The following is a 17,695-nucleotide window of genomic DNA, read 5'->3' on the forward strand; positions in this document are numbered from 1 at the left end:
GATGTGACAAAGCAAGGGAATTGCAAGCAAAGGCTTGGGCAGGATGGGTGTGTTGACAGACTAGCCTGGGGTGGAGAGCTTCAGATCCCAGGGAACCTCCTGGCCAAGTGACCCTTCTCCTTCTCAGGCGTGAAACCCAGGGGAGAATGACCCTGGGAAGACCACTCTGCCGGAAGCGGCTGAGACAAAGGACATACTGCAAAGGCTGTTTGAGCCCAAGGCGAGTGACCCATAGTGCGGGGACCGCAGGACTAGGAGCAGCGGTTGGGAGGAGCAGCGGTTGGGAGAAGGAGCAGCGGTTGGGAGCCCTAGAACTTCCTGTGGCAGTTCCCCCTCTCCTCCCTCCCACCCCGGCCCGAGCTGGAAGCCGTGGGTGTCCAGAGCTGAGTTGTCCTGGGAAGATGCCGCAAAAATGCCGAAGTTGATGGAGTTCGGGAGGCCACTCAGTCACAGCTCTTCCTCCCAGTTCTGTGGGGCCAGCCAGCCGAGGGAGTTGGAGCTGTGAGAGGCGTGCGACCCGAAGTCAGGCCCGGGACTGAGGCGTCTACCTGCCTCTACACTCCTGTTTCCGACGGTGCGGTGCAGGTGCGAGGTGAGTGCCGCGCACGACCTGCCGCTTCGGCCCGGCCAGATCCTGCAGGCCTCTCAGAGCGCTATTTTAGCCCAATCGCTGGGCACGACCTTGACACTTGAGCTCCACCAGCCTGTGGCCCGTTGCCCAGCAACGGCGCGCTCTCCGGAGGGCGTGCTGCCGCGCCACGCCCTTGTCCCGCCCCACGCCAGCCGCGCGCGCCGCCGGCCTATCCAGGCCGGGTTTTGCCGCTTGGCTGGTGTTGGGTTTCTGTGTGTGTTGCGCTTTCATCAGTCGTTCCCCTCTGCAGCTGGCGGCGGAAGATCACTATGCTGGACGAGCTCTACACCGCGCTGTCCGGAACCTCCGGGGCTGCCCTGGCCTGCTGCTTAGTGGCGGCGACCTTGGCCCTGCGCTGGTCTGGGCGGCGGAAGGCGCGGGGCGCAGCGACCAGGGCGCGACAGAGGCAGCGAGAGAGTTTGGAGACCATGGACAAGGCAGCGCAGCGCTTCCGGCTCCAGGTGACAGCCAGGCGCGGGTATCCCTCAGCGGCCCTGGAGGCGGGCGGGCGGACAGGCGGCCAGGGGTGCAGGCGTGTCACTTAACAGAACCTTGCTTTGCCCTGGTGGTTCGCTGCTAGCACCTTGGAGCGAGGTGAGGGCAAGCGGAGGAAGGAAGGGGACAGCGCAGGTTGCGGGGGGCCGACGCGCAGTTGGATCAAAGAGAGGCTTTCCTCCGTGCTCTGCAGACAATCTTGCTGGCTGGTGTGAGCGCCAATAGGAGGCAGGAGTTTGGACTTTGGAATTAGGAGTGAATAGCCCAGGCACGCTGCAGAGGGTAGAGTTCAGGCTCACTGATAGGCGCGTGAGAATCCTAAGAGGAAGCTGGAGAGCTGTCCCAGGCGCAAGGCATAGTGGGCACCGCTGGGCTGGAATGGACGTCTCTGCAGCAGTCCATCTCCATGTCAACCCCATTCACTGAGCTGGCCTGGTGCTCTCTGACGGCCAGGCGGGGTGTCTAGAAGAGCGGGGGAAACAGTTCCTCCAGGTATAGGAAAGCCAAAATGCCGAGCTCAGGGAGCTGTTTTTATGTACTAAAAGAGGAAAGATTTGTGGTGTTTGTGGGACCAGCAGGTGGGGGAAGGCATTGCAGACCATGGGTACAGGAGGAGGAGGCAGCACGGAGGTTTGCCTAAGTGGGAGGCAAGGAGAGGTACAGACAAGTGCATTGAGCAGTTGCTCAGTTGCAGCACCTGAATTTTGAGGTGAACCAGAACCTAGGTGCCTGGCAGGGCGCTACAGTTTATCCCCGGGGAGAGATTAGGAAAGAGGGTATTAGTGCCAGGAAGTGACCTCCAATGGGATGGGGTGTGGGCTTGCTGTAATTGCAGCCAGGATAACATCATACTTATATGTTTATTGACATCAGATCTTTCTGGTCCCATCCTCCACGCATCAAGCTGGCCAAAAAGTTAACATCAACCAGCGTTTGGGGTTCCCCCTGCTGTCTGTGTCTATTTAAACTGACTGCTAGTCCTGGATAAGCACAGACACCTCTCTTTTCTGGCTGAGCTCTGGACGAGTCCCCTTGGGTCCTCCTGATGTCGCCTGGATTGGGCTGGAGACCCTCAGCTGCCCCTCACTCCCGTGTGGCTGTGTTCAGCCAGCTGAACCCTGTGTCTGTGTAGGGAGTAGCACAGAGAACCCGTCCTCAGTTCCACCAGCTGAACTCCTAGTCCCAACGACTCCATTTGGTTGGTGGGTGTGATGCCATAGGAGGACGGATCTTCCCATGCTTCAGCTCTGAGTCTCACATAGTTCTTAGAGCTAGGTTTTCCCCCTCTTTCTCATGGATTAACTGCCCTTGGTCATTTAAAAACAGTTTATTTTTTATTGGAAAGGCAGATTTACAGAGAGAAGGAGAGACACCGAGAGAAAGATCTTCCATCTGCTGTTTTACTCCCCAAATGACCGTAACAGCCAGAGCTGGGCTGATCTGAAGGCAGGAGCCAGGAGCTTCTTTGCGGTCTGTCATAGGGGTGCAGGGGTTCAAGCACTTGGGCCATCTTCTGCCGCTTTCCCAGGGCGTTAGCAGAAAGCTGAATAGGAAGTGGAGCAGCCAAGACTCAAACTGACATGGATATGAGTTGCAGGCAGAGGCTTAGCCTGTAAGCCACACCAGTGGCTTATCTCTTAAATAGGCCAGATTACCTTTAGAGTTCCTAATGATTGCAAGAGAAAGGGAGGGACAAGTGTCTGGACCCCTCAGTGGTCCTGAGCAGGTGGCTTATCCAGGACAGTGACTGGATACCCTTGAGGGCCAATGAGAGGACACAGCCTGGATGCCCAACTGCTTGGCCTTTGAGCTGCCTTTCTCCTAGGATCTCTGAACCCAGCCCCTGGGACTGTGCGAGTCCGTGCAGTGTTCCCAGGGTGCTATGTCATCACAGCATGGCTCCCAGCTCTCTATGGAGCTTATGAGCAGCTGTTCTTCACTCTGATCTCTGAAAGAGTCCTGGTGGCCGTTCCAGAGAAAGGGCTCACCAGCAGCAGGGTGCTGTGTCTGGGAGAGGCCCTGCAGCTAATGGCATGTATTCGCCCTGAATGCCTCTTTTCATCTTGGCCACCCTAATTAGTAACAGTCCCCCTGGTTTTTACAAGCCCCACTTCCTTCGACTGGATCCGAGCCGCGGTTGTGTCTCCTGGCCTTCTCCAAACTGCCTTGTGTATCACTTCCAGATGAGGTGGCTCAGTAGATGAGCCTGGCTGAGAGCAGGATTAGCAGTCTCCATGAGCAGGTGGAAGAGAGATCTTGAAATAGAACCAGAGATAAAAGCCATGAAGGAAGAGAAAAGTGACTCAGAGGCCCATCCGGGGATCTGAAGTCAGGTGTCAGGTGGCCCCGAAGGAGACAGCAAATCGTAAGAGAGGCAGTGTGCTTCAATGATGGAGTATTTGCCGTTTGAAGACTCATCCCTGCAGGTGACCACATGGCTAGTTATGTGTTATCCGTGCACTGGCTGCAGTGTGTGTGTGCAGAGTCCATTTCCCTAAGCTCACACATTGGCCTCCTAGAAGTGCCCACAGACTTTGCTCTCTTGGGACAGAGAAAATGCCTCAGCTGTATAGTTGAAGACAAAAAAAAAAAAAAAAAAAAAAAAAAAAAAGAAAATGAAAGGAACTGGGCGTGGTGTTGTGGCACAGTGAGTTAAGCCACACCTGTATCCTGTGTCAGAGTGCTAGTTCTAGTTCCGATCACTCTGCTTTTGATCCAGCTCCCAGTTTATGTGTGACCCAGGATGGAGTTCCTGGCGCTGTCCTCCCCATGAGATTAGCCAGGAGTGACTAGCTAGAAACGTGCTCACTCAGGCGTTTGATCCGTGTGCTGTTGGCTCCGACCGACCACCAGTCTGCCATGTGGAGTCCACAGCCCTCTGTCAGTTTGTTGCTGGGCCAAAGTATTCAGCAAGTTTGGCCAAGTCCCAGCCTGTCTTCACCTCCCAAACTCCTTGTGCAAACCCAAGCTCCCACCTGGCTGCTGCAAGGGCTGATCTGTGGCCGCCTCTGATTCCTGGTTGTCGTTAGAGTCTGGATCACAGCTCATGGGTGGCTGTTGGGTTTTCTGTTCTCTTGGTTTTTTTCATGATACATATTTTTCTGTGATTTTTTGAACACCCCACATCGATATAGCCATAAAAAAGTTTAGCATCGGAGTAATTTTAATTTTAATTCATTGTTTTTCTACAAACTTTTTGAACTGCCCTTGTACATTGGGGTTTCCCATAAACACTTCTTTAAATTAAAAAGTTTCATTGAAAGGCAGAGAGACATTTTCCATCTGCTGGTTCATTTCCCAAATACCCGAAACCGCCAGGGCTGGGCCAGAACAAAGCCAGGATCCGGGAAGTCAGATTTCTCATGTGGGTGTTGGTCCCCAACTACTCGCACCGTCACCTAGTGCATCCCAGGGCATGCTTTGTCAGGAAGCTGGGATCGGGAGCCAGGCAACCTGAGACATGGCACATAGGTGTCTGCAGTAGCCTCTGACACTACTTTGCCCAACACCTGCTTCGCCATAAACATATACATTTTTTTCCTGTAAGAGTTCATCAGAAACCGTTAACAGGTGTTTCATTTTCAGAAAAGAGGTTATGTAGGAGAAATGCTCACTTTGCATTTTATATACTAAAAAAAAAAAAAAGAAGAAGAAGAGATCAGCAAGGATTTCTGGTATATTTGAAGGGAAATCATGGGACCAATGTTTTCCTTTTTTGGAGTTCATTGTATTAAAAAAAAAAATTCCCAGGTAGGTGTTGTGTCAATGTGACAAACATAGAGGAATGCTGCTATGATTGAGGCCATCAGATGTGAAGGCTAAGGGGTAACAGGTGCGGTGGATGTGACAGGGCCGTGGCAGATGGGGGGCAGCAGTGAGAGAAGCCTGGCAGGACGTTGGCCATGCAGCATTTCCTGGAGTATTCACTGGAGCTGTGGTTTGCCTTGATGGGCTATGTCAGGGAGGGTCAAGGCCAAGTGGGCCAGGCTGGTCCCAACAGGAAGGGCAGCTCCAGAAGTCAGAGCTTGGGGAAGGCAGCATGTAGGTTGGGAGGAGAGAGGGAGGAGCCAGGGAAGATGAGGGTTGAAGTGGAAACCGGCCTGCAGGTGGGCAAAAACCAAGCCCACACACACGGCATGGCACACATGTAGAAGGAAAACAGCTTTCTCAGAACAGCGAAGTCTTGTAAAGACAAGCATACCAAGGATAAGGAAGGAGATAAGGAAATGCTGGCTGCTGTAATAACTCAGGACGTTCTCAAGGTCGTGCTAGCTCAAAAGCTGAAAACTCTACCTTTGCCTCACTGTCTCCACGTGATTGCCCTCACCAGTGCTGAAAGTAAGTCATGCAACTGCTCTCTAAAATATGGGAGGCAGGGGCTGATTAGGGCCCAGCTGTAATGGAGTGATCCAGGCTGGTGCCCCTCTAGAGTGAAATAAAGGTTCTTCTTTGCCATAAGTGGCTCTCAAGCCTCTGGAGGGCAATTTCCATAACAGGGTCTTGGTAGCAAGCATGGGGGGGGGGGCGGGGAGCTTTTCCCAGAGCCTTTTAGAGAGCTCAGTGAGCGATGGAAAGCAGGTGGGAGTGGAGGGAGGAGCCTTCCTGTGTTGTCGCTTGAACTAGGGTGATGCTACACCTGCCAAGGCAGGGAGCTGGAAGTGGTGGAAGCGATACTCTCAGAGGGCAGGACACAGGGGTAGCTCAGGATTGAGCTCTGGTGGGGGCTGGGTGGAGGCCTGGAAAGAGGTGGGGGTGTTTAGGGGAGCAGGGGAGTGGATGCCGAGATCAGGAAGGCCCGTGTCCAGTCTGAGAGAGGAAAGAAAAAAGCCCCTGGGAAGCACACCTGACTTCTCCCTCTTTCCAGCCCAGGACCACACGCCCACTGAAGGCGGTCTTCTGTTATCTCCATCTGGCACTGTGTTTGCTATCACATCTATCATGACTTGTGTATTGTGTAACTTGTTTGCAGAACAAATTTGTTAGGTAGTAGCAGGGAGGAGCCCATGACTGTAGCGTCCCCACATCCAGGAACACCTGAAGGGGACACTAAGTGTGACCCAGGGAGACCATGGAGTAAGAAAGAGACCAACAGCTGCTGGATTCGTCCAGAAGCGGGTCTATGGTGACTGTGCCAGGGCAGGGGGGACCTGTGTGACATCTGTGCATTAGCTGGGGGGAGTCCCTGAAGTGCAATCAGGATGTTGGCTGGCAGTGAGCTGTGGCCCCCAGGGCCCTTCTCCCCCAGAAACCTAGACCAGCCGGTGGAGGCACCACTTACTCACCACACCCCTTTTGTTTTCTTTAGGTCACTTCTCACCACTCACCTGCCTGTCCTCTCACCCCGCCCTGTACCAGCTCAGGCGGGTATTCCTCCTTGCTCAGTGCCTCCTGAGGCTGCCTGGCACAGACCTAGCTGTAGGACAAGGCTTCCCTCTCTGGCAGTGATCTCTGGCTGCAGACCCAGCCATCTTGGCTGGGCATGTCTTGTGTTTAGCCTCCTCTGCTGGGGGTTGGGTAGGTCAGGGCTGGGTGGAGAGCCTGTAGGTGTGCAGCCTATGTTGGCTGGGCAGGGCATGCTGCCACTTGCTTCCTCCTTCTGCTCCTCCATTGCTTTTGTTTGTCAGTTCGTTAAAGATTATTTATTTATTTTTATTGGAAAGTCAGATATACAGAGAGGAAGATCTTCTGTCCACTGATTTACTCCCCATGTGGCCACAACAGCCAGTGCTGAGATGATCCAAAGCCAGGAGCTTCTTCTGGGTCTCCCATGCGGGTGCAGGGTCCCAAGGCCTTGCGCTTTCCTCAGCTGCTTTCCCAGACCATAAGCAGAGAGCTGGATGGGAAGTGGGGTCGCTGGGATTAGAACCAGCATCCTTATGGGATACTGGTGTGTACAAGGCGAGGACTTTAGCCACTAGGCTACCGAGCCGGATCCAAAGATTTTTGTTTTTATTTGGAAGTCAGGATTACAAAGGGAAGAAAGGAGAGATAGAGATATTTTTTCATCCACTTATTCATTTCCCCGATGGCCACAATGGCCAGGACTGGGCCAGGCTGAAACCAGGAACCAAGAGCTTCAGCTGGGTCTCCCATGTGGGTGGCAGATGCCCAAAACACTTTGGGCCATCTCACACTGCTTTCGCCTAATCTTCCATTCCTGTGTGCAGTGGGTCTGGTGGTAGGATTTAATTAAAATGTGAAGTACATCTGCACAGCACCCGGTTCACAGTAGGCATCCATGATGGGCAAGTGTCTGCAATGGTTTACTCGCCAGCCAGAGCTGGGCATTTGGCTCATTAGCTTAGACAGGCTTGGAGTGCCTGGGTTTGAGTCCTTGCTGCACATCAGATTCCAGCTTCCTGCTAATGTACACCTGGGAGACACAGGTGATTGCTCCCTCTGCACTACAGGGGAGACCCCGATTGAATCCCCCATCCCTGGCTTTGATGACCCGGTCTCAGCTGTTTCACATTGCAGGCATCTGGAGGAGGGGACCAGTCGATTCAAGATCTCTCTGCCCCTCTGCCTTTCAAATAAAACAAAATAAAACTTTATACTAAAAATTAATCTGCCTGAACATTGTGTCTGGCTCCTCCTACGCCCCCCCAGCCCAGCCCCAAGGCCTCTGGAGTACTCTCTGCACTTGACCAAGCATAACCAAGGCCTTCTTAGGCTTCTGGCCTCAGAGCTGCCCTGGGCACATTGCCAAACCTTGGCCTGAGTCAGGGAGCTTCTACTTGAGCCTGCTTGGGGACCAAGGGCAAGATGCCCATGGAGAAGGGGCTTATAGGAGTGGGGGCACTGATCCCAGAATATCCTCCACAGAACCCCAGCCTGGATTCAGAGGCATTGCTGGCCCTGTCCCTGCCTCAGCTGGTGCAGAAGTTGGACAATGGGGAGCTGTCCCCTGAAGCTGTGCTCTTCACCTATGTCGGAAAGGTAAGACCAAGGCCAAAGCCGCTGTGGCCGGCCAGGATCCTGCCTGCTCCTTGCTCTCTCTGCCCTCTCTCTCTCTCTCTCTCACTCTCTTACTCTCTCTTCTCTCTCTCTCTGCACAGGTTATAAGGAAACACTGGCAGCAGGGAGCATGTCCCACTGTGGGCCGTGATGGGACCACGGTGCCAGGTCCTACCAGGGAGCCAGGAGCCAGAGCTGGCTATTGTCCATGCTGGCAGCCTGGCTCTCAGCCCAGGCTTCCCTTCCTTTCCCGTCTCCATGCCATGGGCCACCAAATCCAGTCTGTTCCTTCCCTCCCTTTCTCTCCAGCCCTCCCCCTTGTGCCCCTGTACCCCCACTGCTTCCAGCAGCCCCCGGACAGCATCAGCTCAGGGCACAGTGCCTGGAAGGCTGTTCCTCACAGGCTGCCTGTAGGGCTTAGAGCAGAGGACACTGCTAAGCAGCAAACACCCTTCCCACCCCTCCACCCCGACACAGTGTGGCTCTCCAGACAGTGCAAGGTCTGTCTCCCTCACTCCCCCGTGCCCCGGTGGGCTCTGTGGACAGAGCTTGTCCCGTGTCTGTAAGCTTCAGTGCTGAACACAAGAGCCACAAGGGGAGGAAAGCTTGCAAAGACACACATGTACTGTAGGTGTCTGCTTGAGCTTGCGTGCCAGGGAGCGGGTCTAACCAGGAGCGCATGCCACAGGTCCCTGCTGTCCTCAGCTGCCTCATAGAAGCAGGAACATTCACTAACACAGCTGTGCCTTGTCCCACCCTGGCCTTTCCTGTGGGTGAAGAGGGGAAGGGAAGAGGTGCGCTGGGACCGCTTGGGGGCAGAGGGGGAGTGTGCTGGACCCCTGGAGATGTGGCCTGGATCTAGCCCTACTCTGCAGCTCTCTCACACTGACCTGAGCTGGGGTCCATCCATGCCTATTTCCTGTTGGCCTGGCTGGACAGAGGTGTGGGTTGCTGGAGGCTGGGGGCATGGCCAGTGGCCATTCTCCTTCTCGCTCAGCTCCTGCTAGCGGGGCAGCTGAGGTTCGGCCATGTTCCCTTGATTATCCTGATTGTTGTGCCCAGCCCTGGGGGATCTCTCTCTCTCTCTCTCTCTGACTCTCTTGGTTAAAGACCAGAGGTGCACCTTGGTGCTGTAGCCTAGCGGCTGAAGTCCTCACCTTGCACATGCCAAGATCCCATATGGGCGCTGATTCTAATCCTGATGGTCTTGCTTCCCATCCAGCTCCCTGCTTGTGGTCTGGGAAAGCGGACGAGGATGGCCCAAAGCCTTGGGACCCTGCACCTGCATGGGAGACCCAGAAGAAGCTACTGGCTCCTGGCTTTGGATTGTCTCAGCACTGGCCATCATGGTCACTTGGGGAGTGAATCAGTGGACAGAAGATCTTCCTCTCTGTCTCTCCTCCTCTCTGTATATCTGACTTTCCAATAAAAATAAAATAAATCTTAAAAAAAAAAAAAAGACCAGAGGTGGCCAGGGTGAGGCTGGGACCAGATATGCCCAGTGAGCTGGATGTCAGGCCTAGGCCTCTCTTGGCTCAGGTGAACATGTCCCTGGTTAGCTAATAAAGGCCAGTTTTCTATCTTCTGTATATTTCACTACATTTTAGAGGCCAGCTGCATTGCTGCCTTGTGCCCATTTACCCACCACAGGCCTGGGAGGTAAACAAAGAGACCAACTGTGTGACTTCCTACCTGGCCGACTGTGAGAAGCAGCTGTCACAGGCCCCCAGGCGAGGCCTGCTGTACGGTGTCCCTGTGAGCCTCAAAGAGTGCTTCAGCTACAAGGTACCGCCCCCACATGCACCTGCCACCGTCCCCACATCCAGCCAGCCGACTCTGGACCCTTGGAGGGAGAATCAGGCCCAGAGGCCGTGGGAGGGTGGTGTGGCTGTGCTTTGCCTTGACCCCTGTGACACTGGCAAGCGTGACCCCCAGGCTTCCAAGGGGCCCCTGTCTCATTGACGGGTATTCTCCCTGTATCTCCCTGCCCTCCAGGGCCAGGACTCGACAATGGGCCTGAGCCTGCATGAGGGGGCGCCGGCTGAGTGCGACAGCGTGGTGGTACAGGTGCTCAAGCTGCAGGGCGCTGTGCCCTTTGTGCAAACCAACGTCCCCCAGTCCATGTTCAGGTTGCTGTGGGCCGGGGAGCAGTGAGCAGGGCATGGCGGGGGGCCAGGGCACTGGGCCTGGGGGTTGGCAGGGCATCGCTGACCTGGGGGCAGTGAGCAGGGCATGGTGGGGGGCCACAGCACGGGCCTGGGGTTGGCAGGGTATCACTGACCTGGGGGGCAGTGAGCAGGGCATGGCAGGGGGCCAGGGCACTGGGCCTGGGAGTCGACAGGGCTTCGCTGACCTGGGGGGCGGTTAGCAGGGCATGGTGGGGGGCCAGGGCACTGGGCCTGGGGTTGGAAGGGCATCGCTGACCTGGAGGGCAGTGAACAGGGCATGGCGGGGGGGCAGGGCACTGGGCCTGGGGGCCGGCAGGGCATCGCTGACCTGGTCCTGCTTCCTCCAGCTTTGACTGCAGCAACCCCCTCTTCGGCCAGACCAGGAACCCATGGAAGCCTACCAAGAGCCCAGGTGGCTCCTCTGGGGGCGAGGGGGCCCTCATCAGGTCTGGGGGCTCCCCGGTGGGCTTAGGCACCGACATCGGAGGTAGCATCCGCTTCCCCTCAGCCTTTTGTGGCATCTGTGGCCTCAAGCCCACCGGGAACCGCATCAGGTATGCCAACTGGGGAAGCCTCCAGGCCTGTAAGAGCTTCTAGTCTCTCTGTGCCCCAGGCAGGGTCTCACTGCCTGGGATTTTGCTGGGTGGGGGTCCCAGGTTCAAGTTCAGAGCTGCCTTGTGGGTGGAGGAGGGTGGCCGTTTCCTGTTGCCAATGGCTCCTGTTTCTCCTCCAGCAAGAGTGGTGTGAAGGGCTGCGTCTATGGACAGGTAGCAGGTAAGGTCTGTGTCCTTCAGTACCTGGAGGAGGGCATATTGGCCTGATCGATTGTTGCCCTCCCACACACGCTGGCCTCTACCTCTCCCCCATGCCACTGTAGGTCTGACCTCCTGCATTCTTGTCCCTTGCCTATTCCTGGGCCACAACCCTGTCCTCACCCCAACCCAGCCCCACAACTTCTCTCCCTCCCTGGCCCGCAGTGCAGCTCTCCGTGGGTCCCATGGCCCGGGATGTGGAGAGCCTGGCGATGTGCCTGCGAGCCCTGCTGTGCGAGGACATGTTCCGCCTGGATCCCAGTGTACCCCCGCTGCCCTTCAGGGAGGAGGTGAGCAGAAGTGGCTCCAAGCGGCCTTGGGAGGCCGGGATCAACGGCTACACCGCACATGGCCACTAGGCGGCGCCATTGGCTTGGAAACCTTCAGGCTTTCAAAGGGTCCCAGTGTTTGAGGCTGTCCCTAAGAAAGGAAAGCTAGCAGCCTCTTCCCGACCCCAGAACTCCCTGGAGGAGAACTTCTGTGCCTCCACAGCTGTGTTTGTCCCTCAGTAAATAGCAGCTTTTCTTACAGTGTTCATGTAAGTCTAGCCTCAGTGTCTAGTAGGGAACTAGGACCCAAGAGCAGGGTAGACTGCTGGCTGCCTGGATGCCATCCCGGCAACTGGAGCTTTCCCAGCTTGGCGTGGCATCTCGGAGTGAGAAGCAGGTGTGAAGTGGTGGGGGGGATTCACTAGGGCTCTGAAGTGGAGCTTGAGGCCCATGGCTCCCAGTGGGTTGGGGCGTGGTGGGGCTGGGTGGGCACTGGGTCAGGGGTGTGACAAAGTAGGAGTTGGGCACAGAATTCCCAGGTGAGAGCATGGGGTGTGAGCGGTTGCTGATGCTCCCTATTAGGACTGTCCCTGACCTCCAGCGTTTTGCCCTCCAGGTCTATACAAGCTCTCAGCCCCTGCGTGTGGGCTACTATGAGACTGACAACTATACAATGCCTACCCCAGCCATGAGGCGGGCTGTTTTGGAGACCAAGAAGCGCCTGGAGGCTGCTGGCCACACGGTACAGCCACGGAAGCCCTGGAACTCTGGGCCCTGGCACTCTGGTGGATCCGTGCTCGGGATGAGAATTGAGGGTGAACTCAGCACCACATCTGGGGCATCTACCTAGGGCTCTGAAAGTGCAACCCAGGGCTTCTGGCTGCTCATCTGAGACAGCTCCATGTGGCCTCTGACTTCGGCCCGGATGGGTCCTTGCAGGCAGTGTCCACAGGGAGGCAGGGCTGCCTCTGGAGCTCCCAGGACAGCCAGCCTGCAGACAGTGCTGGCCCCATCCTTGGCCAGGGCCACCTGGCACCTAGGAGCCCAGGGTTGTAGGGGAGGGGGGTTTCACAGCCCTCTCCCTCCCTGCAGCTGGTTCCCTTCCTGCCAAGCGACATTGCCTATGCCGTGGAAACCTTGTCTACCGGGGGGCTGTTCAGTGATGGTGGCCAAAGCTTCCTTGAGAACTTGTGAGTGATGTTGGTCTTTGGGGAGTCTGTGGAGGGTGGCAGGTGAGGAAACTGGGCAAACACAGGAAGAACAGCTGGGTGCTGGGGGTCCCAGGAGGGGCCTCTGCCGAACACAGCCTGGGCACCCTGGGAAGGGGCCTTGCCATCCTGCCATCTGTGTCAGGTGAGGCTGGATCCTTACAACCTGCTGAGGAATCCTTGGAAGGGAACTGGCCAAGGGGAGGCTGGATGAGCATCCATAGCCTGGCCCAACTGGCCTGGGGCTTCTTGGGCCATTCACTCACTTCCACTGCCTCACCCATCAGGAAGCTGAGTCTCTCCCCTACCACGGGCCTGGCCTACCATTTGCTCCCTCTACCCCATCCACCCCATATGGAGGAGGTTACCTCTCCCCCTGGCCCCGGGAGCCATTGCCCGAGCCCAACCCTGAAATCGTGAGCCAGAGGCAGCCTGATGGGCAGCCCACTCAGGAGCCCACTCCTGTGCCTCCCAGGCTGGGGCTGGCAGCAGTGTGCACAGGGAGATGGCCTCAGAGAGCAGCCTGAGTGGGGCCAGATCACTCTCCACCCTTACTGCTCCCATTGGAGAGGCCCCTCATCCTGCCTTGGGGAAGGCCAGTGGGCTCAGGAGGGCCCTGAGGCTTCGGTAGGAATAGCCCACGTGTTGATGGGAGACAAACAAGGGGTGGAGCCTGTGGAGCAGGAGGTGGGGTGGACAGGGTTACTGTAGAGGACAGGGGGCACAGTGGTGGGAGGGTGGACCCTGAGGGGCTCGGATATAGCAGTGCCTGGACAGGGATTTTTGTCTCTCAGCAAAGGTGACATCGTGGACCCTTGCCTGGGGGACCTTATCTTGATCCTGAGGCTGCCCAAGTGGCTAAAAGTACTGCTGGCCTTCCTGCTAAAGCCACTGGTGAGGGCACAAGGGGTAGGGGCTGCTGCGGGGAGCCCAGGGCACCCCATCCCACTCCCAGTTGGGGTGGGCACGGCCTCTTGTTCCCTGAAGCCTCCTTCCCAGCCCCAACATTGCTGTCTTCCCCATCTGCCCCAGCTGGCCAGCATGTTGGGAGGGGTGGGCCTGGGGTCTGGGGAGTTGGCTGAAGAGGCCAGCTCAGCCCTTGGCCCTGTTTGTGTCCTACAGCTCCCCAGGATGGCGGCCTTTCTCAGAAACATGATGCCTCGGTGAGAACATTGCCCACCCCTTTGATTCCAGGTCTGGGGTTCTGACAGGGAAGTAATTCCAAAGTGGAAATAGCGTAGGTGGTGGTGGGGACCTGCTGGTGGGATCTTGATGTTGTCTTGGGGGCCACAGGGCTGCCTGGAGAGCTGGGTAGGAGAGACTGGAACAAGAGTGGGAAGGACAAGGGAGGAGCAGTCCTGGGTTAGTGGGGAGGCACAAGGGAGTACTAGTCACTGGGAACCCAAAAAGACGCTCCCCTCAGGAACCTGATAGAACAGGCTGCACCTGCTGCCTCCCGGGCCACACAGAGCTCTCAGATGAGCAGCCAGAAGCTGTGGGCAGCAGAGGCTTGAGCTGAAAAGGCAGGCTCTAAACTGCCCGTAGCCGGCCCTGCCGTCCTGCACACACATGTGTCTGACCTCCAGGCATCTGGGGCCTCTGACAGCTTTGGCCTCTCCTGCTTCCCGAGGGTGGTAAGGGACTAGATGCCATCTGGTCTTGGCTCTTCTATGGAGTCCCTGAGTTACCCAGCCAGGGTGCTTCTGGGAGCATGGTGCCCTGGTCCGGACAGCGAGGGCTTGGACTCGGCCGTCTCAGAGCTCCAAGGGCTGAGCAGGGCCCCAGGAGGGACGAGATCCAGGTGTTAGGAGCAGAAGCCCCAGGTTGCTAGCCCTGTGCTGGGCCTGTCACGGCCGGTGACTTCATTCCTTCTGCCCAGGTCGGCTGGAAAGCTCTGGGAACTGCAGCACAAGGTCGAGGTGAGGCCAGAGCGCCTAGTGGAGGGTGGAGCTGGGAGGGTCTCTCAGCTGCCATTTCCCCAATTTCCTGGAGTGGCCTGCCATTCCCCTGTCCACTCCCCAGATCCGCTTGGGCATAGGCCTGGCCTTGGGGCTAGATCAGGCTGGGATTCCCATACCGGCTACACAGCCGTGCATGCGGAGTCCCATCTGTGATTCATGAGGGACACAGAGCTGCTGTCCCCCCGGAGAAGTGGCCCTGCCTGCCCAGCTGACCTCTTGGCTCCGTCCCTGGGACAGGGTTGGGGGAGGCAGGTACTGCAACTGCACACCCTCTCCAGTCTTGAGCGCTTCCCCTCCCAGGTGTATCGCAACACCGTGATTGCCCAGTGGAGGGCGCTCGACCTGGATGTGCTGCTGACTCCCATGCTGAGCCCTGCTATGGACCTGAATGCCCCCGGCCAGGCCACTGGTGAGACCTGTTGACCTGCACCCCTACCCCTGCCTCTCCTGACCCTTCTGTGAGTTCAGCCTGTGGGATTGCTGCATGAAGGTAGAACAACAGCCCTGGTGGAGGATCACCCCTCCAGCCCCTGCCCAGTGGCTATAGACACAGACAGGAGTCGTCTCCTGAGACACTCTGAGTCTGCATGAGCCCCTGTCACCAGCACTGGGTTTCTAGTTAGAGTTTAGATTTAGGAGGTGGTTCCAGGTGGGATCTAGAGAAGCCTGGAGATCAGGAACAGCATGCAAGAGGGACCTGAATGGGCGGGAGCGAGCACCTGCCATGCCATGCCCTGCCTCTGAAAGGCTCCATCTGACAGAGGGGACCACTGAGGCCCTGTGCATGCTGTGTTCCAGGGGCTGTTAGCTACACCCTGCTCTACAACTGCCTGAACTTCCCAGCGGGGGTGGTGCCTGTCACCACAGTGACCTCCGAGGACGAGGCCCAGATGGACCATTACAAGGGCCACTTTGGGGACATCTGGGACAAGATGTTGAAGAAGGTGAGGCCCCCCTGAGACCCTCCCTCCCTTCACCTTTGGCTGCTGCAGAGGAAGCAGCAAGGAAAGCAAGGCCCCAAGGCTGGGGCAGGGTGGGACTGGCTTTGCCCCTGACCTCTCCATCCCATTGGTGCACTTGCCCAGACCCAGGATGGGGGCCTGCCTCGCCAGCCCCACCCTGATGCCTGCCTGCATCCCCTGTAGGCCATGAAGAACAGCGTAGGGCTGCCCGTGGCCGTGCAGTGCGTGGCTCTGCCCTGGCAGGAGGAGTTGTGTCTGCGGTTCATGCGGGAGGTGGAGCAGCTGATGAGCCCAGAGAAGCGGCCATCCTGAGGGCCAGCGGCCATCCTGAGGGCCAGTGGCCTGCCGGGGTAGAGGACCCGAGCTCCCTGCACTCTGCACTGCTGCTGGCTGGGAGACCCTGCCAGCACCCTGGGACCACCCTAGGAGGAGAGATTGGGTGAGGGGCAGATGCCTCCCCCTGGTCCCCCGGCCCCCACTGTCTTCCTCACCTGCCCCTGCAGATGCGTGTGTCTCTTAACGGCCTTGTGCTCCCTCTGGGCCCTCTGGGCCCCTCTCTCTGCCCCGATCCCCCACCCGCATGGGGTAGCTGGTGGCTGTGACTTGGGTCAGCCCACCAACAGTCAAAAAACAGTTCCTTGTCTGTGTGCTTTCTGGCTGTGGTCATTAGGGCACTGGGGGCCAAGCCCAGGGTGGGGGCAGGGCTGACTCCCCTGTCCAGAGCCGGCTGCAGCTGTCCTGTTCCCAAGGCACCCATGGCTGGTATCCCACCACTGCCTCACCCCTGCTGTCCTTGGACTGTACCCTGCTTGGCTGGACACTGCACCTGGTTCTCTTCCTCTGTCCCCCACTCAGCCTGGGGGCCCAGCTGTGCTCTGTCCTGCCCTGCAGGCCTTCCCTCCTTCCTTGGAGCCCTGCTGGACTTACGCCATCTCTCTCTGCTGTGCCTGCCTCAGGCTTGGGTGCTTCTTTGCAGGTGGGGCTGCCTTTCTTGGCGCATGGGCTCTCCTGCTTGACAGGGGTCTCATCCTCTTGGGTTGACACAGGGACAAGCCTGGAGCCACAGGGGAAGCCCCTGAGATGATCCCCAGGGAGTCAGGGACTGGTTCTGAGCAGGTGTCAGTGGTTAGAGGAGCCCACAGGTCCAGGGAGGGGGTGAGATAAGATGGTTTGATAGAGGGGGCTTGCAGGAGCAGCCAAGGCCTGCATCGCTGTGGGAACGCTTCCCAGAGAGGGACTCCCAGTGCTGAGTTTGGGAATAAGGATCTCCCAAGGAGAAGAGACAGTTTGCATGATGAACAGTTTGGGTGAGGCCAGAGCAGAGTGGATGTGGGTGGTGGGTGTGGGGCTTGAATTCTGTTTCAGGGGCTGTGGTATGAGATTACTCAGGCTCAGTCAGGAGAGCAGATTTGGAGGCACGAAACCTGGAGAAGGATTGGAAAGCTTCTCTGGGACTGCTTAGCTGGGGCAGGGGTCTGAGGCCTGAGCAGGGGGCCAAGGATAGCGCAGGGCTGACATATTAACTCCGAGCGGCAGGTGAGCCTGTCCCCGCCGAGTCTCACAACTCTGGCCAGCAGTGCCTGGGAGGTGGCTGCTCCATGGTGGTCTCAGGGTTTCTTGGTCCCCTCCCCTGGCCCTTTGCTCTCACCCCGGTCTGAACCTGGGTTCTTGCTGCTGCTGTGCAAGCTATTTCAGAGCCTGAGTCCTCTGGGATTCCACCTGGCCCATCTCAAGTCCTTGCCCAGGAAAGTGGCCTTCCCACAACTTCTTCTCTATCCTAATCTTCCTCTTCCGTAAGAGCTTCTCCCTCCAGGGTGTCAGACCCTGTGACAGGCTGCCTGTGTGGGGCCATCCTAAGGTTAGAGCTGAGGGCCCCATGTGTGCGGGGGACATAGAGATAGGCATGCTGCCCTTTGCCTGCACCCCTCACTCTTGCTTCCACTTGCCACTGCCCCAGCTTCCGGGCCTGCCCCCTGTCTGTCAGTTACTGATGCCTATATACAAGAGGCTGCAGAGTGCAGGTGCCCCTCCCTTATTCCATGGCTTCACTGCTTCTGTCACTGGAGCTTCAGGATGGCCACGTCCATCCACCTGCTGAGCAGTGCTGTCAACTGACCTGACCTGAGCCCAGCTCCCTGGTCCTGAGAAGTTTCTGGGGCATGGACACCCACACATCAGGTCCTCTCAGGGATTGGGGCTACTGCAGAGGTAAAGGAAGAGTGGTTACAGGCG

The 17,695-nt window shown here is 57.4% G+C and overlaps 1 protein-coding gene across 2 annotated transcripts; it reads left to right on the plus strand.

The window, feature by feature from the left end:
- The first annotated feature begins 471 nt into the window (after positions 1 to 471).
- FAAH (fatty acid amide hydrolase) lies at positions 472 to 15,891 on the plus strand. 2 transcript variants are annotated; one of them, XM_004599436.2, is made up of 16 exons: positions 472 to 585; positions 882 to 1,092; positions 7,952 to 8,065; positions 9,734 to 9,868; positions 10,079 to 10,212; positions 10,599 to 10,805; positions 10,985 to 11,025; positions 11,229 to 11,353; positions 11,949 to 12,074; positions 12,425 to 12,522; positions 13,335 to 13,434; positions 13,663 to 13,703; positions 14,420 to 14,459; positions 14,802 to 14,910; positions 15,300 to 15,445; positions 15,647 to 15,891. In XM_004599436.2, exons 2-16 carry the CDS (start codon positions 901 to 903, stop codon positions 15,773 to 15,775), a joined length of 1,737 nt encoding a protein of 578 aa, XP_004599493.2. In that variant the 5' UTR covers positions 472 to 585; positions 882 to 900; the 3' UTR covers positions 15,776 to 15,891. The 2 variants fall into 2 exon arrangements, with proteins under 2 accessions (XP_004599493.2, XP_058516837.1); XM_058660854.1 differs by having other exon boundaries at positions 477 to 592.
- The last annotated feature ends 1,804 nt before the right edge of the window (positions 15,892 to 17,695 follow it).

Source organism: Ochotona princeps, chromosome 2 (assembly GCF_030435755.1).
Source record: "Ochotona princeps isolate mOchPri1 chromosome 2, mOchPri1.hap1, whole genome shotgun sequence".
NCBI lineage: Eukaryota > Metazoa > Chordata > Mammalia > Lagomorpha > Ochotonidae > Ochotona > Ochotona princeps.

What these genes read in the sequence shown, in the direction of transcription:
- FAAH (XM_004599436.2), top strand. Translation starts at nt 901, where the DNA reads ATGCTGGACGAGCTCTACACCGCGCTGTCCGGAACCTCCGGGGCTGCC. An exon ending in CGCAGCGCTTCCGGCTCCAG is followed by an intron (nt 1,093 to 7,951) that starts GTGACAGCCAGG and finishes TATCCTCCACAG; the next exon opens with AACCCCAGCCTGGATTCAGA. An exon ending in CCTTCCTGCTAAAGCCACTG is followed by an intron (nt 13,435 to 13,662) that starts GTGAGGGCACAA and finishes TGTGTCCTACAG; the next exon opens with CTCCCCAGGATGGCGGCCTT.